At 38.2% G+C, this 25,726-nt stretch overlaps 1 protein-coding gene across 1 annotated transcript in view; it reads right to left on the bottom strand.

The window, feature by feature from the left end:
* LOC139455536 (replication factor C subunit 1-like) overlaps nucleotides 1-20,240 on the bottom strand; it is a 41,502-nt gene extending 21,262 nt beyond the window's left edge. Inside the window, exons 1-6 of the mRNA XM_071237090.1 lie at nucleotides 20,158-20,240; nucleotides 16,391-16,579; nucleotides 13,972-14,059; nucleotides 10,961-11,038; nucleotides 9,727-9,914; nucleotides 7,180-7,278 (exon numbers count right to left, since the gene is read on the bottom strand). Coding sequence (XP_071093191.1) covers nucleotides 7,180-7,278; nucleotides 9,727-9,914; nucleotides 10,961-11,038; nucleotides 13,972-14,059; nucleotides 16,391-16,579; nucleotides 20,158-20,160 — 645 coding nt within the window. The 5' untranslated portion in view covers nucleotides 20,161-20,240. The remainder of the gene's footprint in view (nucleotides 1-7,179; nucleotides 7,279-9,726; nucleotides 9,915-10,960; nucleotides 11,039-13,971; nucleotides 14,060-16,390; nucleotides 16,580-20,157) is intronic.
* Between the last annotated feature and the right edge of the window lie 5,486 nt (nucleotides 20,241-25,726).

Below are 25,726 nucleotides of genomic sequence, written 5' to 3'. Positions count from 1 at the left end.
AATTAACACCTCGGCTTATCTACGGGGTCGGCTTATCCGCGGTCATATACGGTACATTGTGTCCAGCAGAACCATCTTGATAAGGCCAAATCTTGCTCTCTTTTATTTGCCATTTCATAACCCACAAAGAATGCATTAAATCAACCATTATTTAACGCTATAGACAGTGTCTTTTTTGGATTACTTTCATATTTTTTTCATTTAATTTATTCATTTTTTATGCTCCATCGGTCAAATCCTTAAAACTTAAAAAAGTGTCTGCTAAAGGCTATTTTTTTAATGTGTGCCAACAAAATTAACAATGTCCAATAAATAACAAAACTGATACATGTACATTACAAATCTAAATTAACATGATAAATGAAAACCTAACAATCTCCAACTGGCGACAAAGAAAACCACTAGAAGCCATTGACATCAGGAGACACCAGCCAGGCATGAACCGTGACCAGGGAACCTATCTGGCCAGTGAATGGGACTTATTGCTTTGATTATTGTTTGTACTGATTATCCAGCGGCCTAAAACTTGTCCATTGCCATTTTCATTGCTGAAATTACCTGTCAGTGCTAATTACCCCCTGCCCATTGCCAATTACCAATCAGTGATAATTTAAGTCCTGCTATCACCTATCAGTGGTAATTAACTGCTATATGTTTACTTCCTTTTGTCCATTGCTAATCACCTATCAACACCAATTAACTGTTGGCTTCCCTTGTTAAGTTTCCACTATTGTTATCTTATTACTTTGGTTGTTCTTACAGGTACATATATATGTTCTCTGCTTCATAGCATTTATTCACCTGATGAAGTAAGTATTTACTCTGAAACATTGTGTTCCTCATAAAGTCCTAATAAAAAAGTTGACATCCATGAATTTTCTTCCTTCTGTGTATCGATCACTTCTAAATGCCATTCAAAGACATAATCGCCAACAGTATATTCCCAACATAACTTAACCATCAAATCAAAAGCAAATCAATCACACAAGCTGACATCACCCTGAAACAGACAATACTGCCCTGGCTTTCTTCAACAGATCTATATCAAGCACTCCTGCTGTACAGTATGCAAGTCCAACATTGACCTGTCTTCCTAGACTAACATTTAGTCTCTGAGTGAGTGAGTGAGTGAGTGAGTGAGTGAGTGAGTGAGTGAGTGAGTGAGTGAGTGAGTGAGTGAGTGAGTGAGTGAGTGAGTGAGTAAGTATGGTTTTACACAGCTTTTAGCAATATTCCAGCAATATCACGGCGGGGAAACCAGAAATGGGCTTCACACATTGTACACCCATGTCGGGAATCGAACCCGGGTCTTCGGCGTGACGAGCTTACGCTTTAACCACTAGGCTTCCCGACCGCCCCCTTTAGTCTCTGAAATCTTATATTACACAATATCCTTCTTGACTCTAAAAATAAAAAAATATTCCCTATGCTGATTTCAGAGCTAGCTAGACTTGCTTTTGTATGTGTTTCTAGATTTACTTTTTTTCATAAAATCCATATATTCAACTGTCATCGTGCAGGACTACTGTCTTCCTTGAGGCAGGCGTAGCCTTGTGGGTACCTACACGGCTACTTCCTCCTGCTGAACCTTTCAAACACACTGAAACTGCCACTGTCCTGTCTATTCTAACATCCATCCAAAATTAAACGTATTCACTGATTTTTAGTATCAATACTTGTTTTTTCACATGATCATGAAGTTACTGTCCTACTGCAGAATCCAGGGTTCAAGTCTTTTATTTGTGGAAAATTTTTTTTTAAACTTTAATCATCAACATAGACATAACAATTTCTTAAGTAGTCAAAATATTTAAACGTGATCTTCCAAAAATTATTTCAAATATATGTTCAGTTTGAAAAAGAATGTTTTGGGGAAATCCAAACTTTGTAGTTCTACATTTGGGGATAAAATTCTTCAAGCCCCTGAAAATGATGATATGTGATGTACTGGTACCTGTGAAGTAGTGGTGTAACGACAGATCCAACTATCAATGCATCGCATGGTCCAATGGCAATACACGGTTAAATATCCTCAGTTAGTGTTGATGCCACCCTATGCTATCGATAGCAGTGATAGAAAATAAAATAATACAAACATTCCTAATAAATTATTTTCCTATTATATTGACCCAAATAACACCTTGCTTGTCAAGACACATGGGTCTCCTTCCATACAACTTTTCTAGACAACACCAATGTATAGTGATACTGAACAATGAGCTCCATATAACAAAGCCAAAAATGTTGACCACTACCAGTGTCTAAATATCTGATGGGCAGACAAAGTGGTAGTTTTACAGATTTCTGGCCCCAAACTTCAAGTCAGTAGGTCAAGAAAGAGTAGAAGAAAAAAACATGAAAAATACCATACAATTTAAAAAAATCAATGTGCAGCAGGTATTAAGTATAGTATTTTAAATAATTTATTTATATTGATGGAGAAAGTAAATGAGGATTTTTAAAAACTTATTCATGTCAGCAGAATAAAACCTTAAATGCTTTTTAATTTTTTTCACATTTCCATTTTTTGGAGTTGTGGGAAAAGTTTTAATCATAGGCAAGTCTTGTATCCATGGAAATAGTTTTCATCATGATCATGGGCAGGCATAACAATTTCTTAACAAAGTCAAAGATTAAAACCTGATCTCCTGAAAATTATTTAAAAAAATATGAAAATGAATTCTCTTTAGGAAGAGAAACTTGGTAGTTTAATATTCGAGAATAAAACTCTTCAACCACATCCTGAGCATTTTGTGTTTTTGGTGATGCTCTGGTGCCTGAGATCTAGAGGCAACACTATTGATGTATTGCATGGTACAATGGTTTACATATAATAAACATCAGTAGCTAACATTGATACAACCTTAAGATATCCACTAACTATTTTATCCTAATTACCTTGCTTAAAAATACACATGGATTACCCATTCAGATGACATTCATCAAATCAATCAATCAAGCTCACATCACACTGAAACAGACTATAGTGCTGGGGCTACAATCTATATTTAGTATCGACCACTCCACCATGTCCACAGTATATATATCTAACATTGAGCTTTTCTGTTCCAGGCAGGCGTAGCCGTGTGGGTACTTTGTTCAAATGAACCGTTCACAGACACTGAAACCTTTGTCATTTCCCCTTGGGGAGATGTAGAACCCACTGGCGCTGACCTGCCTTCTTTTGGCAGACTTGGTATAAACAGGGTATGTATGGAAGCGAAACACTTTCAAGAATATAATGGTTTTTGGTGTTTCTAAGAAATAGTTGTGTGATATATTGTTTCACTAGCTAGTTTCAGGGTTCAAGTCTCATAAGATGGGAAAGGTTATTTTTGTTCTTCTTAAAAGGATGAGGTAGCATAACCATTTGGGGTCAGACCAGAGTCAAAGTCAAACTTGTTGCCGTAGATATGGAATTTTTTTTTCTTTTCTAAAATACAGTATGACCTGTCTTGACCTGTCTTGCTTGAGACAGAAGTAGCCTTGTGGGTGCTTGTTCCCAAGAACCTTTCAAACACATTGGAACTGTTGTCATTTCCCCCTTGGGAGATGTAGAACCCACTGGCACTGTCCTGTCTTTTCTTACACCCATCCAAATTAAACATATTCACTGATTTTTAATGTTATTACCATTTATTTTCATAGGATCATGAAGTTACTGTCCCACTGCTGAATCTAGGGTTGAAGTCTTTTATTCGTGGAAAAAGTTTTTTTAAACTTTAATCATCAATATAGACATAACAATTTCTTAATCTTGATCTTCCAAAAAAAAATTCCAAATATATGTTCAGTTTGAAAAAGAATGTTTTGGGGAAACCCAAATTTTGTAGTTCTACATTTGGGGATAAAATTCTTCAAGCCCCTGATAATGATGATCTGTGATGTACTGGTACCTGTGAAGTAGTGGTGTAACGACAGATCCAACTATCAATGCATCACATGGTCCAATGGCAATACACGGTTAAATATCGTCAGTTAGTATTGATGCCACCCTATGCTATCGATAGCAGTGATAGAAAATAAAATAATACAAATATTCCTAATAAATTATTTTCCTATCATATTGACCCAAATAACACCTTGCTTGTCGAGACACATAGGTATCCTTCCAGACAACTTTTCTAGACAACACCAATGTATAGTGATACTGAACAATTAACTCCATACCACAAAGCCAAAAATGTTGACCACTACCAGTGTCTAAATATCTGATGGGCAGACAAAGTGGTAGTTTTACAGATTTCTGGCCCCAAACTTCAAGTCAGTAGGTCAAAAACAAAGAAAAAAAAATCAATAATGAAAAAAAACCTAACAATTTCAAACATTTTTATTTTATTTTCTCAAAATATTAAGTATGAAGGAAAATAAAGTTTGTAAGAAAAGTGTACAGCAGGTTTTAATTATAGTATCTAAAATAATTTATTGATATTGATGGTGACAGTAAATGAGTTTTTTTAAACACTTACTTATTGTTGTAGGGAGAATGAAAAACCAAATGCTTTTGATTTTTTTCCACATTTCCATTTTTTTAAGCTTTGGGATTCATAAACTAAGTTTAAGAAAACAAAGTCTAACCTTATTCCTAAATATTAACCTGAGAAATTTAATAGCCAAAATAGTCATAACATAATATAAGATTACCCATGAACATGACACTACTGCCCAGGAGTCCGGAAAATTTAAAATCCCAATCGGACATTTACATTTATGCCACGCCCCCTTCAAACAGCGTGTTTTAGTACGACTTTTTACACACAAATTACAAGTTGTTACGTATTCATAATATGATGAATTATGAATTGTTTCAATTTAAATTGTTTAATTCACCGGACAATTAATAACAAATAATATCATTTTAGATATATATGGAAAACATACGTTTGTTTCTGTTATAATAACGATCTGTCAACGTTGTGAACGGTCTAATTAATATTCATGAGTCTGCTCAAGTGTACGCGTTGTAACATTTGGATCGAGATTATTATCCCATATTTGGTTATCACGTGACCTCACGGGAAAAGTGTTTTTTTTAAACTAAAGATTATTTAAAAACAAGACAGATAATATAATCATAAATCCTAAACTATCGTTGATAGCAATAGTTATTTGAATACTTTTTCATCTGTACTTAATTATTGACCATAAAAAAATTGGATATCGATCGTCACAGAAAGCAAAATGGCGGTCAATCAAGATTCAATATACGACTAGCTACTGAAAACAATAAAATCGGCAAATCCTCATTGTATGTCAACCAAGTGAAAGTCGTTTGCCACGACTTACAAAATGATCATTCAGACTTTGTGGGTTTGTCAGATCCGCTCGACTGATCTGCATCGGTCGACTGGCTGTCGTCACGCTTTCGCTTCTTGTCTGAGGTTACGTATCGTAGCATTGTGAGGATAATGAGGTACATCGATGATGCAAGGTATTTATGTACAGTTGTAAACACATTTTACTCAGATTAACAAGATGTTCTCAGTAATAAATCCTCGATTAATCAGTGTCAACTCAGTTTATTGCCTATTACAGTGATTGACCGATTGGACTATCATTCTACGATGTATTTACAGCAATCAAAACAAACAAAGCTTGTCAGTGTAGATAATCTTCATTGTGTTACAATTGCAGACAGAAATTGCTTAGTCCTAACTGTTGATCATGTCCGGTCAAAATTTAAGAATGTCTGGACAATACTTTTTAAAATGTCCGGACAGAAAATTTAAATGTCCGGTAAGCAATATTTTAAACCGGACATTTGAGATTCCCAATCGGACATGTCCGGCGCATATGACGGTTTCCGGACCCCTGCTACTGCCCCACTGCAAGATTCCAGGGTTCAACCAAGTCAACATATTCAAGTCTTGTAATCATGGAAAAAGTTTGAATCATGATCATGGGCATAACAATTTCTTAACAAAGACAAAAGATTAAAACTTGATCTTCAGAAAAAGATCTTTAAAAAATTGCAGTTTGAAAATGTATGCTCTTTGGGAATAACAACATGGTCATTTAAAATTGAAGACTAAAACTTGTCAACAACTTCACAATCATGAGATGTTTTTGGTGATGTACTGGTGCCTGAGATCTAGGGGGCACTATTGGTGCATTGCATGGTACAATGGTTCACAATCATGAGATGTTTTTGGTGATGTAGTGGTGCCTGAGATCTAGGGGGCACTATTGATGCATTGCATGGTACAATGGTTCTCAATAATGAGATGTTTTTGGTGATGTACTGGTGCCTGAGATCTAGGGGGCACTATTGATGCATTGCATGGTACAATGGTTCACAATCATAAGATGTTTTTGGTGATGTAGTGGTGCCTGAGATCTAGGGGGCACTATTGATGCATTGCATGGTACAATGGTTCTCAATAATGAGATGTTTTTGGTGATGTACTGGTGCCTGAGATCTAGGGGGCACTATTGATGCATTGCATGGTACAATGGTTCACAATCATGAGATGTTTTTGGTGATGTAGTGGTGCCTGAGATCTAGGGGGCACTATTGATGCATTGCATGGTACAATGGTTCTCAATAATGAGATGTTTTTGGTGATGTACTGGTGCCTGAGATCTAGGGGGCACTATTGATGCATTGCATGGTACAATGGTTCACATGTAATAAATATCAGTAGCTAACATTGATGCCACCCTATGATATCCCTACGCTGTCCTGCGTTGTTTGGTCCTGACTAACAAGGGCTTTAAAAGGTATAACTTCATTGCGCAATCAGAATGAGAAACCAGTCGAGAAGATAACCACTGTACCATGCAGGGTTGTTTAGGTAACTAGTTTTGTTTTGAGATTAGAGTCAATCTGTCGCTGATTTCAAAAGTCAAGCAAACTTAAACTACTTTCAAAGCCAAAGGCAAATGCAAGTAAAATGACAGATGGAATCTGATTGGTCAATAGGAGGGGCATAGAAGGGACATAACTTATAGTAGTCACTGGTGGCGCTACGATCGAGCTACGGAATTCCATCCTAGTTCGGAAGTCCTGAAAAACTGACAGCCCCATCAAATGTGACTGAAGTCACAAAAAGTCTAAGGTTTGTCCGCCTGCACGATCATCTAAGTTACTTATGATCATAAATACCCTGATGATCAATTTCACAAACATGGCACTAGTCCCACGGTCTACACACTGTAAAGATACAGAGTAAATCTTACTTTTTGTGGCAGCATTTCCTCATCAAGTTGGGACAAAGTCTTGGAGAAGTCATCGTCATCGTGCATCTCCACATCGTTGGAGTCTCTTCTCTCAGTTGACTGCACAATAACAAGATGGTGTTTAGACATCACAACAATAACACGTCATTATGAAATGTAGGAATGTAAAAAAACGACATGAATGCATCTGTTATTTGAATTATAGTGTGACCTCATTGTAACTGGTTTTGTTTTTCCATCATTTAGGATATAAACATGTGTTTTGAGATATGCGGTTGTTATTGAGTATGCGATATAGTACCATATGGGAAGCCGGATAGGGTATTATATTTACTGTAATGCTCCTGTGAATTACAGTTTTTCTATAAATAACACAGGTTTTCATTGGTCGCCGGTACTACTTTTTATTTCTTCGTTCTTCCAGTCTATCATCCACATGCTGATATAAAACGAGAATGAGAGAGAGAATTTTGGATTCTGCTTCCAAATAACTAACAGCAACTTGACAAATATTCCACATCCATTGGTGGTACACGTCTGACGTTGATTAATAATAAAAAACTATTGGCTACTGAGACGCTGTACTGTTAAATCAAAACTTGTGGCCAACTTCAAATGATATTCTTGCACTTGCCAATGTTGACTTCTAAAACTGATACCATGCATTTAAATAAAGTTGACATACAAAATTCAACAACATGTTTCTAACGTTTAGCATGTTGTTTTTGTAGAAGTGTAACAGATACAAATCTACTCAATTTGAATGGTAATAGCTATTTTACACAAACCATGTCCTTTGAAAAACTGGTTCGACTGTTGGTGTCGCTTTTATCACTAGTTGAGGTAGACAGGAGCCCAGTATAACTTTACTGTTACATTTCTTTTGGGTTACAGTCACTAGAATTTGGAAGGCAGTGGTAGAAACTAACATTTTTGTTCCACTAGTCCTTTTAATGATAACATATGGCAAAACCCTTAAAAATGGCAAAACCCTTAAAAATGGCAAATTTCTACTACTAGTCCTTATGATACCTTAACTATTGGGCAGTTTGGCAAGGACTACAGGACTAGTGCCAATTTCTCACGCTGGAAGGTGGTTTGGAAAAAAATCTAGAGATGTTTGCACGAAATTTGATAATGGGTAAGACACAGCATAACCAACTCTAAACTCCCTTGATCTTCCCTTGGGAAATAAACAACAAAATTCCTCGTAATTTGTGTGTTATTTCATAGTCAATGCCTGTACATTTCCAGGCATTGATTACTCAATAACACCTGCAAATCTCAAAACACATAATGTTTAGCAACAATGGAAATACAAAAAGATTTTAGCAATTTACCATTGCACTCTCTATCTATACTTAAAACACGTCATGCATAAAGTTGAACTCACTTCCTTTTGCGAGTTCTACTACTCAGCTTAAACATGGCTCAATTTCATTAGCTGATAAAAAATAGATATGTGACACCATTATTACTAGCATTGGCTGTCTACAGCCACAGGTGCTGACTTTGAGTTGGAGTTAAAGTTTCATGTTACAACCACATTGCAAGACATCAGTTGATTTGACTTCTAGTGAGTTAGTATTTCTTTGTTATTTAACGCCAAACTCAGCAATATTCCAGCTATATGACGAGCTATAATCGAGTCTGGACCAGACAATCCAGTGGTTGACATCACGAGCATCGATCCACGCAATTGGGATCAATGACATGCATCAACCAAGTCAGCGAGCCTGACCACCAGATCCCGTTAATCACTTCTTACAACAAGCTTGGTCGCCTTTAATGGCAAGCACAAGTTGCTTAAAATCTTCTCTACCCCTGATCTTCACAGGTCAGTGAGTTAGTGAGAGAATATTTTTTAAAGCTGCAGTCAAAAATATTCCAGCTACATCACAGTGGAATGTCTGGAGAAACGAGTGACTGAGTGACAGCTCAGATCTGCACCACTGATGTCCGGCGATCAAACAACTCGCAGTGCCTGACCACCCCGTCCACCATTACTCCAATGGGGTGAGGGGTACCAATTTAACCCTGAATCCCAAAGGGAGACTTACTCATGATCAAACATACTTGCTATATCACTTATATACTATTTCAATGGTGATGTTCTCTGACAGTAGTTATCTTTAAATGCTCAAACCCCCAAAAGTAGCGAACAAAAGCTAGTAAAAACAACAAATGAGAGCGACCTCCCTTGACCTAGAAGTGCTAGGTGAGGTGAGTTTGGCCAACTTTGGCTCAAGAACATGCATGGAAACTTAAGCCAAAAAAATCAAACAGTCCTGCAGTTGATAACCTGTTTTCATAACTAATCTTGTTGTTTCTCTAACTAATATACAATCATATTCCAAATACAAGCAGACAAATTTGCAAAAACAAGTCGCGAGACTTGTGCCTGACATTTGGCAGGGCATTGGACAAAAGAGAATATATAAGCATGAAATTCAAGCTTATTTTAATTGGGGGCAAGTTAAAAGACTATTTACACTCTTCTTTGGCCCAGAATCTTCCAGAATTTTGTTTTTCTTAATGTAAATTCACCTTTTTCCTCTTTGCTGCCACAGTTTTGCGATCACTCCTCTGCACAGAGCTACTGCCGAAGAAATCCGATGCATTGATTGGTGTCTTCTTCTCCGGTGTTTTCACGCTTGGTTGCTTAGGTTTGGGTGGTGTTACTTTCACAAACCCATCCAACGATGACCTCTTCTTGGGTTTCTCAATTTCTTCATCTGCAAATATATGTATGTTTTATTGTTCTGATGCAAACATGACTATGTCTGGATGAATGATTCGTGGAAATTAATCTAAAAAACTGAAAATATGCAGGGCTCCATTTAAGGAACTTGTTGCACCAGGAACATGTTGACATGAAAAACTAGTGGCACCAGATACAAGCAGCTTGTGTCATGGTCCTTTACACATTACACATAACACAACAATTAATGATGTAGAATGGTCAATAAAGCATAGAGGCACTGAGTGTGTTCAAAGATCGTTGTTGTGTCGACAAGGAAGGGTAAGCATGCATGTTTCCCTGTACTGGTAATTTACTGATAAAATAGGCCATGGACCAGCAAAACTGAACCTATTGATCCATGGACCAACAGTAAATATGACATTATTATGTGAAAATAGAAATCTTGACCAAATCTCTATGTACATTTATGAATTAATGTGGTCTTAAAGCCAAACGATGTCTTGGTGTGTTTGTTATTGCAAGAAGCTAGGAAATTCCTAGTTGATATTTAGCCAAGCTTAACCATTTGTTAATATGAATCACATGACAGTCTTCATAGTCCGGCAGATGCTCTACTACTAGACCACGGACATAGTCCGCCAAAACCTGAACAGTGGCATAGCGCAAATACGCACATAAAGACACTGTTGACAATGTCTTCAATTTCACCAAAGCATGAGAACTGTTCAGAAAAATATCCAGAAAACTTTAAAATTCCATACTGAAAGTACAGGGTATCAGTGAGGTGGGAAACCTTGTTTGTGATATGATATCAATAGGCTAACTGATTATAGGTTAATTGGTTACTAACAAACAGGCAAGTTATAGCTGCACGGAAACACTGGAATGAGCAATGATCCATGTCATCGGAAGGAGATGACACACCGGCAAGGTCTCGCGTAATCACCTGATCCATCCTCATTAGATACCATGGATTCGTGGCAATCAAGTGAAACTAAAGTTAAAACTAATTTGCAAATAAATATACTTTTGCCAATTCTTAAACCAAACATTGGGAACTCGAGTGATCATTCCTACCAGAATCGTCAATGAAGACAACAGCTTCCTTCTTCTTCTTCTTCTTGTTTTTCTTTGGCATTAGTTCCTCATCCGAATCTGAAAAAGTGAAATATTGTTCTGTTTATCAAATATGTTTTCAGGATAAGTACCCATGTTACAAACTAATAGTGCTGTAGCCTCTCACAATATGCATTATCCATAATCAGAGTTTCTGTGTTGACCAATAATCGATTGTAACCATAAACCCACCGCACACACGTTTGTTTGTTGTTAAATGGCCGCACTCAGCAATATTCTATCAGTCTGTAAATAATCGCGGCTGGACCAAACAAGATAGTGATTGACATCAAGAACATTGATTTACGCAATTGGGATACAATGACATGCCTCAACCAAGTCAGCGAACCTGACCACCTGATTCCGTTAGTCGCCTCTTACGATAAGTACGGACGATAAGTACGGGTTGTTGAAGATCTATTCTAACCCAGATCTTCACGGGTCATCGCAAACACGTGGGCAATAAGGGAATAGAATATAACATTGAATACTAATTGACACAAACACCAGTCCATTTTTAATAGTCCTGTATGGATGTATCATGGAATCTACAGCAGGTTATTACTGTTGTACTTGAAACTCTGTCCAACTTCTGTCAACAATAAAAAGAAAACAATCCAAGCAGATGTTTTTCAGTAACAAACTTGAGCCAGAATTTGCAAGTGCTACAGCCTAATAATTATTCATGAGATATTATATTGATTGTACATGTACGGCATGTTGGAATTCCTTTCTTGTAGCCAATCAGCAATGAACAATAACGTTTTCCCTTTTCTTTCTGTTATCTATATTTTAAAAGTACATTAATACAAACAATGAATGAATGTTACTATTTATTTATTTCCTCATGTGAGTTTATACTTCATTGATAACAGAAAGGAATAAAATGTGAAAAAAACCCAGGCGGAATTGAATTTCTACACAGAGTTATGGGAATTGAAAAGCTGCGTAGACAAGGTCTCCCTGACTGAATACAGACACACCAATACATTCAGTCAATCATGGAACACGAAGTTAAAACCTTCATAAGAGCAGCTTTGTAGAACACCACAAGGAAAACAAGCGTTTGCCACTAACGTGGCGATATCCCCCGCCCCTGTTGCAGAATTTATGACATAATTAAATCTAAACAAACCCTAACCTTTTTTAACCGAGGTGGAACTTGTCATGGAAATTGTAAAAAAAGGAGAGTTTGGAACCTAAGTCCATCTTGTTGCCATAGAATCGTAAAAAATAAAATTTTCTAAAATTTCTAAATAGCAAAAGGCACCAGTTCGGCATGTACTTGACAGACCTGCAAAGTTTCATGAAAAAATATTGAACGGTTTCTGAGTTATGCTCCAGAAACAAAACATGATGGACAGACAGAGCCCGGTTCTATATTTTCATGATTTTTCAAATTGGGAGTGTTGTTTAATATTTCATACCTGCATTGCATATTAAACATATTGCCCAACCCATTTTAAGAACAGCCAGCCCATCTACACCAGGGTTTTGATAGTTAAAAAATGTTTTTTTCCAAATCTCTCTCTTTCCCCCGACCATGAAAATAAAAAATCTTATTCAATTCAGTTATCTCACTAACAGTAGGCAAGTTTTTTAAAACAGATGTTAGTTCTCATCTAGATTTGTAGTCACAGCAACATGGACGACACCCTCCTATATTTAGACCTGTTCAGCGATTGGCTGCAGCTGAGATGACATGCGCCTTACTGCACTTCTACACTTTACCACTTCATTTGTGTGGCACGAGAGTATGTCTGTTGTTTACATTGCACTTTACAAACCGGGAAACTTCATCAGCTTTTTTTGTCTTGATCTTAAAAACACAACAATAACAAACGTACTGGTTCAAGTTTATTTTGATCTTTGACATGGTCATTTTATGTATATTGGTTAGTCTGCCAAGCCAGGGCTTCACACATTGTACTGATGTGGACAAACACTTTATCCACTAGGCATCCCCACCGCCCATCTTGACTTTGATGCTTAATATATGGAAAAATGTATCCATATAGTGACCAACCAAGACAACTTTATCTTGTTAATGACAAATACAAAATACTGAGTTCCACATATATATTTGTAGGACCCAGATCTATGGGGGGACTCTAATCTGTGGCGTATTCTCAGATCCATTGCAGATTTTCATTGTTATCTGGTTATATGACTTCATGTTTGCAATGATGTGGTATCCATGAGCAGACAATCAGTTCAATGTTATAAGGCGTCATGCTTGAGATAACTTCCATTACCGATAGACACAGTGATCGGCTGAAAATGATGGAAATGGACACCACAGCAAATGAAGGTTTTCTTATGGCGGATTCATGACGGCAGAGGAAGAAATTATTATCGAAACACCCTAACGCAGAATCGTATGATTCTTCAAAGTTCATTGTGTAAATGGTCTGAATACGAAGTGAGGAAATGTGAAAACAGTCAGGATTTTATGTACTCCAGCAAAGGATAAGATGGCGCAGAAGGTCTTAGAAAATTATTTCTTCAATGAAACAAGGAATGTTTTAAAGGAAAGTACTGAAATGTAATCCCTGCACCAATGATGCTATTTTAAAGGGGAAATGATAAAAATAACCTAGAGAAATCACAACATTTATCATAGAATCATGGTCTGCCTCTATACACAAACATATACGATATTTAGCGCTAAAGAAATTGTTTTTATTATGCCACAGATCTGAGAACACACCACGAATCAGAGTCCTACCATATATAGTCCTAGCTATTTTTACTTAATTGTGACCTACCTAAACTAATTATAGCTGGCAAGGAATCTGTACACCAGAATATAGTGGGATAAATGCATTGACCTAGTCTTCATAGTCTCATAATTCAACCAAAGACGACATTTTCACATGCCGTCAAAGAACAAGATCAGCACATACATGTATGTATACTGACATGAAAGTGTAGTCACCATGACAACAAGGAAAGATTCAGATCATGCTCACCTGATTCTATCCGTTGAGTTTTCTTGGATCTGGGTTTTCCCTTCTTGTGTACCACATCTTCGGAATCCAATTCCTCTTCAGTCGTGCTCTATGATGAGAATATGATCATGTATAACTCAAGGAGAATAACCATCAAACGTACTAATAAGAATGTCATCTCCAGAAGCAGATGTTTATCAAGGATGCCAAACTAAGCACCCTCGGCAGCCGAACCAGGAGTTTTTTATGTTTAAGTCCTCAGTTTCTCAAATGTGGCAAATTCAGAGGCATTTTTACAATGTAGTTTTACAATGCTCCTGAGACCATAAAGAGATCTATTTTATGGTCTCTGACTGCACATAAGGCAATAATGTTAACCTAAGTGCACTTCCTCTCATTTGTCTTGTTATTAGTGAAATACAAGTCATTTCCACAAAGCCATAAGATAAATTGGTAATTATTTATTTTACTGACATTGGCTGCAGATTTGGGGCTGACTACTGGCCTCTGAGCAAGTCTAGAAAAAGTCACTTTGGGAACATTTCCAAGGAATGGAAGTTTGATGCCCGGTCCTTATCATAAACTTGTATTCATAAAAAGCCAAGTGTCGACCCCTCTTAGAATTGGGAATAAACTGCATATCAACCTGCATATTTGCCACAGTGGAATTCTTTTTTCAGTCTGTATTTCCTTTCATAGCAATAATCATACTAAATGATTAATATGTTCACTCACTCACTGATTTATAATGAAAAGTTTTCACTCAGTGCAGTGTATGTGAATATAGTGAATATATGACTGTTTCGGTATATTTGTGAGATCTTCACCAATTCGTTGTGTCATAGGTGAAATGCCCCCCATCAATCCCCTATTGTCTTACCAGTCACCAGGCTCGGGTGAATTTGTACCTATAATAAAAGGTGCTGGACAAGAAGGAAGACCCCCAGCAAACCACCTCCTGCCCTCGGTCCTATTCCACACAATGAATGCCTGTCAGGGATGAGTGAGTGAGTTGGGTTTATCGCCGCTTTTAACAGTATTCCAGTTATATCGCGGCGTGTCAGCTTAATGTGGGAGGAAAGCCCAAAGTGATGCAGGTCATAGACGTTTACCACTTTGGTGAAACCCACGAGCACGGGTATAGTGCTGACAAACCTCGAATTGGGGCGAACCGGGATTCGAACCCACAATCATAGGTTTCTGGCGTGCCCAAGGGACACAACTCTGCACAGTGAATTGCGGCGCCTTAGACGACTGGGCCACCTGTGTGCCCCTGTCAGGGATGAACCCAGACATCTTCAGTGTTGTTCTTAATAAGACATAAAAATCCAAGCTAGAAGCAAGCAGACGGGGTGTTGACCCAATCAATGACACTGGGCAACACGTCAAACATCAGGAACCTGTTTCAACCCCACTAAGGGGAATCCCTTCGTGGCAGGCATTTCCTTTGGCCTACAATTTCACCTGTCATATTTTACCCTCTGCTTATGCTATTTGTGTTTTTCAAATTTACTTTTGTTAAAGCATTTGTGATTTTAAGTATGCCCTAAAGTATTAAAATCTCCAAAGTTGCTATGTTGAGTTTACTAGCCCTTTAACATTACTGATTTATGGGGAAAAACTTGTCACAGTGGCTGAGAATACTTGCTAAGTTGAGGACTGCCAGGAAAGACAAACTCTCAGCCAGGCTGACTTTGCGACACCACTGATACTTCAAGGTTGTCACAACAGACCACTGACCTGTGAAGACCCGGGTTAGGATAAGTCTCCAGCAACCCATGCCTGTCAGGATCAGGTGGTCAGACTTGCTGACTTGGTTCATGCATATCATCACACATTCCCCCTGTGAAGATTGATGCTCATGATGTCACTCACTAGACTGTCTGGTCCAGACTTGATTATTTACAGACCGCTGTCATACAGCTGGGATATTGCGGCGTTAAACAACAAACAAACAAACTATGGACCACTGGTTTGTCTGCGCCAGGGAGGATCATTTGATGAGTGCTTACAGGTCACCTAAGATGCTGTAACATTGTTGATCATGTAACGAGTTGATAAAAGTGGAAAAAAGTTTTTTCACTTTTATCAACGAGTGTTGACATATTTGATATCAAAAGACACTTGGGTGAGATTTTATTTATCATCCAACATCATTCTTCCAACTTTTTCATTTTGTAGACAGTAATAAGCAGTGTCTTAAGTGTAAAAAGTACTGCTGACAGCTGTTAGCAGAGCCATTAGTGATTTCATTTGATTGTGACGTCATGGTAACCAATGTGGTCACAATAGTCTGCAAAGCATTGTAATACAAATTCATTGCAGCAATATATACAATGTAGATATCACTTGATCTCACCCAAACGATATCTCCTGTGGAAGCCAGTTTGGGATGAAAAAATCCCATTCAATCATTTGACAACATTTCTATTTCTGTTACCTCTTTTTTCCTTTTCTTGTTTTTGCTGTCAATTTTATTGGAGTCTCCACTGTCTTTTCGGGAGCTTCTGTCAGCAGAAGTTTTTCTTGAGCCTTTTCTGTTGGATTCTGAAGCCTGTTTCCTCTTTTCACCATTACCAGTGTCTTTGCCTTTCTTCACCCCAACTGGGCCAAAGAAATTCCTTATATCCTGAATGGAAGAAAGTATCGAAGGTATTAATACAAATAGCATGTTTTACTCAAATCAGGAAATTCTATATGATTCCAGGAGATTCTAACATGGTGCTTGGGGCATTCTTGGAAATCATATTTTTTCAAGTTCAGACATGCTGGTTTTATAGTGCTTAGCCCACCGAAAAACAATGCTGTAGGTTCACATGAACATGATGAATACCCCACTCAGACACAGTATACCGTCTCTGAGCCTGCTAGTCCTTGTTTTATTCCCTTACTTCCAAGCGCCAGGCACAGTAACAAGAACCACCTTTCCACATCCTTTGGTACTTTTGCTCAAAGGAGCAGACGCTCTATCTACCAGACCACAGAGGCGGTCTAAATTACCATATGTCAAGGACGGTATGACAATGACATTCAGGAATTGAAAGGAAGGTTACCAATGTCACAGAAATGGAAAGGGGCTAGTCTGTCTCCAGGACCATAGAGAATCAATTTAAAAAACAACAAATCCAACTCGAGAATGTTTTGGCAAGTCTAGATTGCTTCAGCATGGTTCTTGGCTCCATTTAGATGTTAATTTTCACTTTGTAGATAGATACTCTTAAATAAGACAACTTTTTTTCTGGGACTAAATGTTAACCTGGGCCACCTTTCTAAACAACAACCACTTCTTATCTAGCTCATGGTAATGTGAAATTCACCAAGTTTGAAGATGTATAAACTATTCTTCTTGTTGGCACATTTAAATTTCAAATTTCTTTGTGAGTGCCCTGCAGCGACACTTGAAATACAACACATTTTTATCCGTGGTTTGATAATGAGCAGGATTCTGTTTATCGTCCCTTCATACATTAAAGTGTAAAAGCAACCTAATGATTCTGTCTACATGCACTTGGTGCATGCAAAAATACAACATTTTTATCTAACCCTTACTTGATAACACAACACAGATGTACCTTTGAACACTCACTACCTCTAAACTTTATTTACCATACTACATCACTAAACCCTGTGTTATGTGTCATGTAAATTTCATGAGACTATCATCAGAAATGTGATATCTTATTTATTTAGGATAGTTTATGCATCTATGTTAAAACTTTGATAGATGTATGAACCAGGGACCAACACCTGACCATGCACCTGGTGTAAGGTAAATAAATTAGTGAGTGAGTGAGTTGGGTTTAATGCCACTTTTAACAGTATTACAGTTATATCACAGCGTATCAGCTTAATGTGGGAGGAAACCCCAGAGTGATGCAGGTACTGACAAACCTAGAAACATAATCGGGGCAATCTGGGATTCGAAAACACAATCGTAAGTTTCTGGCATGCCCAAGGGACGCAACTCTGCACAGTGAATCGCGGTGCCTTAGACGACTGGGTCACCTATTGCCCCCATAAATCAATTAAAGGGAAACAAAACTTGTTTTGAAAGAATTGATATAAAGATGGGCTTTTTCTTCACGGATTCAAAATTTGCTCATTGTGGAAAATAATATCGACTGGTTCGACTCATGTTCAGAGCTATTCTTGGCATCAATCTGCCAGTGATTTAGTCCACAAATACCCCATAAATATAACTTCAAAGACTGTTAATGCCATGATCTAATGAATTACATCTGAAACTACTATTTTTATCAGAAATAATCTATTCCCATATTGAGTTAGTTTAGTTGTTTTTTCACATACCGGTAGGTGTCATGTCTCATTGGTCAGCAGAGACAGCACACATGACTACAATGTGCATGTGATGTTTGCAGTTCTTTAAAAAAATCCACTGAGATGGATAATAACCAATCAATCAACATATTATCGGCTAATCCTTTGAACAAAGTATGTTGTCTGCTTCAGTAAACCTACATGTATAAACACTTACTTTTGACAAATCCACTGTGAAAGATAATTGCTGTATACCCTTGACACCCTCAGAGGCCGGGGTGAACGTTATTGAGTTATGTTGCATAGTCTTTGTCAGATTTGTTTGTTGTTTAACGCTGCACTCAGCAATATTCCAGCTTTATGACGGCGGTCTGTAAATAATCGAGTCTGGACCAAACAATCCAGTGATTGACATCATGAGCATTGATCCACGCATTTGGGATACAATGACATGCATCAACCAAGTCAGCGAGCCTGACCACCCGATCCCGTTAGTCGCCTCTTATTACAAGCATAGTCGTCCTTTACGTCAAGCATGGGTTGCTGAAGACCTATTCTACCCCGGATCTTCACAGGTCGTTAGTCAGGTAATCTGAATGGTCCTACCACTAATCACACCTGTAATAAAGTTATCAACTGGGCATCAAGTGAATGACGACAAATACACAGGTGCAGGCTTTAAACATGAAACAAGGATGACAAATATAGTCAGAATTGCAACTGACTGTTTATGGCAGAGATTGCTTATGAATATGGAAAGGGTTATGTTGCTTTGAATTACATGCAATTTGCCTGAAAAATAAGTGTCTTGCTCTTTTGAGTATTATATTATTATGTACACGAATTTGCTGTATACTAAACTACATTATTGTGCATATACATTTACACACAGAAAAAGTTTACATCATCCAATCAAATGTGAGGATTCAACAGGATTCCTGCTCGCTTTCAATGAGGTGGTCCGAAGCACAGTTTGTAGAGTCACTGACACTAATTGGCATCTGTTAATTACACGGGCTAAATAAAATGGAGCTGGCTGGACGAATGACAGTTGTGTTGTTTACCTTTAAGCTCCTTAAATCAACAACCCAAGTCAACATATCTGAGACTGCCTGGTGAAGGACACTTTTAGGTGCTTCATCCCAGTGTGAAAACTGACTATCAGGGATAGAAAAAGGCACTAGAAACATTTAAGGGCAACAATACTCCAACTCTCAGTCATCTTGCCGGTGCCACTTTAATAAGCAATTGTAATCGCCAGATGCCAATTTGCATTTAACACGTCAAACCAGTTGAGTTTATAGTACATAAGAAGCAAATATTAAATCCACAAAGAAAAAAGCCATCCATAGTTCAATACTTTCAAAGTTTGAATGTTGTTTCTCTTTTAATAAGAATTGAATAATTATGACTTTAAAAGCAGTTTGAACAATAATGTAATCATTAATTTTATATTATTTACTTTCAGACAGAGGTTTATCACGGTTACCGTGGTGAAACAAAAGGTCAATATTCATTCATATGCATTCACGTACAACACACGATTCAACATATCTCGGAAACTTCTTCGTCTTACAAAAGATTGAAAAATGTAAATTCGTCAGAACAAATATCGGATTAACACTTAAAGCGGCTAAGAATTAGAACCAAACTAACGAAATAGTTCTGTTTCATCGTTTGATGCTTTTCTCAAAAGTTGGTCGTTGTTTTAACCTAAGTAGTGTATTTAGATCTTGATTAAACACTTCGCTTTGAAGCGAAAGCATGAACGAAAACCAAAGGACTGTTCTCGCTAGCATCATCATACCAACTGACAATCTAACCAATGCACAAAAGCCGCCTTCTCCGATGAGACATGGCATGATCAGTCAACCACGAAAGCACTCAACAACTAAGTTGTTAGTTCTGTAATCTAATTAGTTATTGTACCATTGTTTGACGTGAACGACGACTGCAAATGTCACGACATCAGTTTTGTTTTCATGTACACAGCCATTCGCGCCAAATTGAACTCTACGCATGTTCCGGACCCGGAAGTCATAGTAAGAGGCCCTAAAAGGGTTGTGTTGTTGTGAAGCTGTGCAGGGTTTATTGTTAGTTGTTTAACTCCAAACTCAGCAATATTCCATCCATATAGCTGCGGCCTGTAAGTAATCGAGGTCTTGACCAGACTAACCCAGAGCCGCGATGGGACCCGACAGTCAAGACATGACCCTAAATCCCAGCCCAGTAAGTGTTTATCGCGAATAAAACCACTTCTCTGAAATAATATTTCCACTTATCTTATCCCAGCATGTAGCACTGAGGTGAATTAACAAAAAAAATAATGCAATCTTTCTCAAACGTCACAAACGCCAAATTGAGAGAACAGAACTGCACGCAATTCATATCAAGAGAAGGAATGTCCTAAAACCTTCAACCTTTCCTTGCTTTAAACAGATGATGTGTTATATCATCTTGAGGACAGCCAGGGTCCCCCGTGATATTTGGGGAACATTCCTAAAAGCGGAGTAAAACCATAATCACTCGTTCGCTCCTTACCTTTATGTGTCTGTCTTGAGGTTACAACACAGGGTCTGCTCTATCCACAGATACCCCACTGTTAGGAGTTATCAACATCGGCCTTGAAGTATAACGGTTTACTGAATATATATCGGGGCTTATTCAGTGAAAAATCACCGAACATTTTTATTTTTGCATAACTCCATAAAGTCATTTTTTCATGGTTTTGATTTATTTTAGGGAAACTCTCGATTTCACTTTTCCAAGAGCTTTCCGTATATCTTTATAACACATGGTATAGTTTCCAAAAGGGGTCATGTGATCAGCCCCTAATGATACATTATGGTCGGAAACTACGTTTGAACCCAATCTCATTAAAATCAGACATCAGTTTAGCGGTAGCGAGAACTAATATCTGATTTTAATGAAATTACGTTTGAACCCGGTTTATACTGCAGTTGATATAAAGGCAGTGGTCCGTAGGGCCAGTCAGAAGTCTATATTCACACATACCTGTGTGTAGTAGTAGTTTGTAGATATTCTATTTCCACATCAGTAGTTTTGAAACCTGCAAACAACAGTAGTAGAAACAACCATAAACACCATGGTAAATACTTCCTCTATAGAACCAACGATCAATTCACGACACACCTCACACGGCACCTGCTGCACACGTATCAAATAGTTTCTTCTTCAACATTCTACCGACCCGTTCAAATGAGCACTAGGCTGCAAAGCAAACGTTTGTGAAGGTCAAGATGCGCATATATTTACCTACTGCAAACGCAAGGAGGATCACTGTGACCAAACATCACCCGAAATAGTCTACTTTTTATCACCGACGATACTATACCTATCGCAGTTTATTTTCTATTTTGAATTCCCCAATTTTTAGGAACTATTCTCAGTCAACATTGTGGTTCCAAATAAGAACTGTCGCTGTTCATGATGGTACATATAGCATCGACATTTAGTATTTAATAACAGTTGACAGGGGAATAATTCCAACATCCAACTGTGATCATCAGGGATGAAAATTGTCACTCGCCCGCAACCCCGAGTCCGTTTATCTGCTATGAAAGATATCCTGTAGGGCTACAAGAATTTCAGGTTTTTAGGGATGTCCAAATACGACATCACTGTTTAGGCTAGTAAACTTGTCACTAGCCCGCTACCCCGAGGCAGTTTGTCTGCTAGACAAACATAGTTTTCAAAAAAGATTTTTTTCAAGCCACAAACATATGTAATAGTTCGTTTCATTTCTAAGTTTGCACTTTGAGTCTCGCGAGTTGCCGAACAAAATGCTGGAATTGATGATAACTTTATTAGCTACGTCTGGTGTCCAGCCGAAAGCTATCCCGGTTGCTTTAACCTTTTACAATGCCATGAGGCTAGGCCGCCTTTACCACGCCGGAAGCTGACGATGACGCCTCGTTCTGAATTCTCCGTAACGTAGTTACCGTTGCCGTTCTCAACGTCCCCTTCTGTTTTCAACAGAATCACGATCGCTTTTGCTCCGTTGATCTCCACGTTGTGCTCACTACTGTATCTTTTCAAGCATTTTCAAGTCCAAGATGAATACAAGGCTTCACATTCAAGGTATTTAGGATCCCAATTATTCGACTTTAAAGTGTTAAGATGTTAAATTAGTGATGAAATTCGTCGTAGTTAGGCAGCCGTATTGAAGATGGCGGCCGCCATTTGCAATTGTTTCAATTCAAAGTGATTGATTTTGAAATTCATTTCGTAGGCTGTGATGACACCTGTTGGTGTATGACAGTGTCGGACGATGTAGCATACACATTTTAGATAGCTTGTATTACGTGTTTAGAAGTTGTGGACCCAATTTATTCGTTAACTGTCTCGTTTTAGAACAGCAGGTAACTGGATAACTGTTTAGCCGATGTGTGCCACATAGATGCAAATTAAATAGAAATGACCAAATCTGAAAGAGCTTTCTAGCAGCTAAATACACCATACTATCTGCCTGACCTTCCTGTAGTATCTCTGGTACATATGATTGTTCTGATTTGTTCTTGGTAAACGTGTATTGACTCTAATATTACAATACTAAATAGGGGGTAAAATGTATTTGTACAGAACTGAAAATATACTAGATTGTTTTTAAACGTAACCGTCGTCGTACATTTAACGGAGCTTTTCTTTTCTTTTCCAGCTCGGGAGGACATAATTCGGTATTATGGTACTCCTGCGGCTGTGAGTTTGTGGCCGTCTCAAGATGAGGAGTCCGACTGTGTATGTATTTTACATGCACTCCCTAACTTCTTCAGTCTAGTATAGCTGTTTCGTTAATATTAAGTATGTCCATTGCCTACGATGTAGTGTGATTTGTTTTCTTAGCAAATCTCCCGATGTTCTGTCTCACTTGCCTTACTTTCTCCCTCCCTCCCCTCGATGAGTAGTGTTCCCAAGCTGTGTCCCCTTCCCGTTTCCCTGACCCCCTGAGTGTCTTCACTCCGTTCTGGGCCCGCCCTGTCTACGGTGAGACGCTCCCCGCCCCCGTCACCATCAACCACGCCGACCACTATTCTGCCCCAAGTGACGACGATGAAAGTGACTACTGGGTGTACGAGGACGAAGATGACCACAGCTTCGTGGATGACCGAGAGATTCATCCCTTGAGTAAGGCGCTGACGAGAGCGGCTGCCTTCTTTAGGAAGATCTTCTCGTAGACTCCTTATCATTTTAATGTCTGAATGTGTGTGTGAGTGAGTGAGTGAGTGAGTGAGTGAGTGATTGGATATGTGTATAGGAGAGAGAGAGAGCGAGAGAGCTTGAACGATTGAGAGAGTAAGATGTAGAGAGAGCTTGAACGGTTGGGAGAGTAAGATTGTGAGAGAGATTGAGATTGTGAGAGTAGTTGAGAGAGATTCAGAGTAAATAAGACAGAGCGTGCACGGTTGAGAAAAAGTGACAGAAAGATTAAGAGAGAGTTTGAGATAGAGTATATGAGTGAAATTGAGAGAGTAAATGAAGGAGAGAGCGAGAGAGCTTGAACGATTGAGAGAGTAATATGAGTGAAATTGAGAGAGTAAATGAAGGAGAGAGAGAGGTGAGAGAGAGAGCTTGAACGATTGAGAGAGTAAGATTGTGAGAGAGATTGAGATTGTCAGAGTAATTGAGAGAGATTCAGAGTAAATATGAGAGAGCGTGCACGGTTGAGAAAGAGTGACAGAAAGATTAAGAGAGAGTTTGAGAAAGTGAGAGTATATGAGTTAGATTGAGAGAGTAAATGAGAGAGAGAGAGAGATTGATTTAATATGCATCCTCTCATTTTGGCCCATTTTAGACACACTATTTTGGCCCATCTTTGGCTTACGTTTTGGCTTATTTTTCATATAATTGATGATCTTTATTCGCACAAGGTGATGCTATATAATACTATTTTGGCCCCGTAATTTGGATCTCTCTTTTGGTATATTACTTTCGACCTATTGTCATCTGAATAAATATTTCTGTAATGTACATTCAAGTCGTCTGTTTTCACCACTGTGTTCCTTCCTTAGAGCTGATAATGATCTAGTAGACAGCGGTATCGCAATATCGGCATCAGGCCACATACCCCGGCCTCTGATCTTGACACATAAAACCATCCTGATGTTGTGAAACAACGTGATATTTGCCCCCATATATGGCTATGCTGCTGTCTCCTAAATGGATGAAATGTTCTGGCAAATACCTGCAGATTCGTGTATGCGTGGGGCTACCTTGAAGATTATAGACATTCCTTTATGTGGCGACAGTTGTACGAGGACAGGTCTCTCGAACACTTTTTAATTATAAAAAAAATGTTAAATATTCAAACGTTACTACTCATCATTTCTTATGAAACAATTATTGTGGTTCCCTTTCAAGTGAGTTCGAATCAAACCTGGCCTTTCCACTTTAAAACAAGTGTCACCACATGGGATATATTACGAGCACTTCACTCACCTCCATCAGGCGAGGCGGACATGGGATTAAGAGTGATCTCCCCTCGCTCACATCAATCTTGGATTCCACACATCTCTACAGTTTGAACAAACGTGGAAGCTTTTTCAAAGGAATGGGCTACACTGCTTGTCCTTTGGTCCGTGGCCAGCAGAAAGAGCAGCAGGCCTGCTACAATATAAGGCAGTGGCCCAGTCGAAAGCGAAAATTCACACATTCTTTGGTGTAGCAGTAATTTGTAGATATTCTAATCTGGCATTTCACGAGATAAGGAAATACTGACAGAAAGGACAACTGATGTTTCTAATAGATGGCACTGTTGTCCAGTAGAGTATTTTGGAGGGGTAGTTTTTTTCAACACCAGCCGATGTTTATTTTAGTGGTAGAAATAACCCCAAACACCATGGAGTTTCTACATAACCAACACTCAATTCAGGATACACCTCACACGGCACTTGCTTCACACACATCAAATAGTTTCTTCTTCCACATTCTACCGACCCGTTCAAATGAGCACGAGGCTGCAAAGCAAACGTTTTTAAAGGTCAAACATCACCAGAACATGGTCTACTTTTAATCACAGACGATACTACAAATATTGCAGTTTATTTTTCATTTTGAATTTTCCATATTTAAAAAAATAAATTCAGTCGACATTGTGGTTCTAAGTAAGAACTGTCACTGTTCATCATGGTACATATAGCAGCTCCATTTAATATTTAATCCCAGTTGACGGGAATAATTCCAACATCCCACTGTGATCATCAGAGATGAAAATTGTCACTAGCCCGCTACCCCGAGTCATTTTGTCTGCTATGAAAGACATCCTGAACGGCTACAAGAATTTCAGGTTTTAAGGGATGTCCAAATACGATATCACTGTTTAGGCTAGTAAACGTTTGAGATTAATTTCTTGAACTGAATATTTTATCCAAATAAACATAGTTTTCACAAAACATTTTTTTCAAGCCACAAACGTGTATAGTTTGTTTCAGTTCTAAGTTTGCACTTTGAGTCTCGCGAGTTGCCAAACCAAATGCTGGAA

Source organism: Haliotis cracherodii, unplaced genomic scaffold (assembly GCF_022045235.1).
Source record: "Haliotis cracherodii isolate W230 unplaced genomic scaffold, xgHalCrac1.p SCAF_1, whole genome shotgun sequence".
NCBI classification, from domain to species: domain Eukaryota; kingdom Metazoa; phylum Mollusca; class Gastropoda; order Lepetellida; family Haliotidae; genus Haliotis; species Haliotis cracherodii.
Note: the sequence above shows the minus strand (reverse complement) of the source record. Positions and strands in the feature narration are given on the sequence as shown.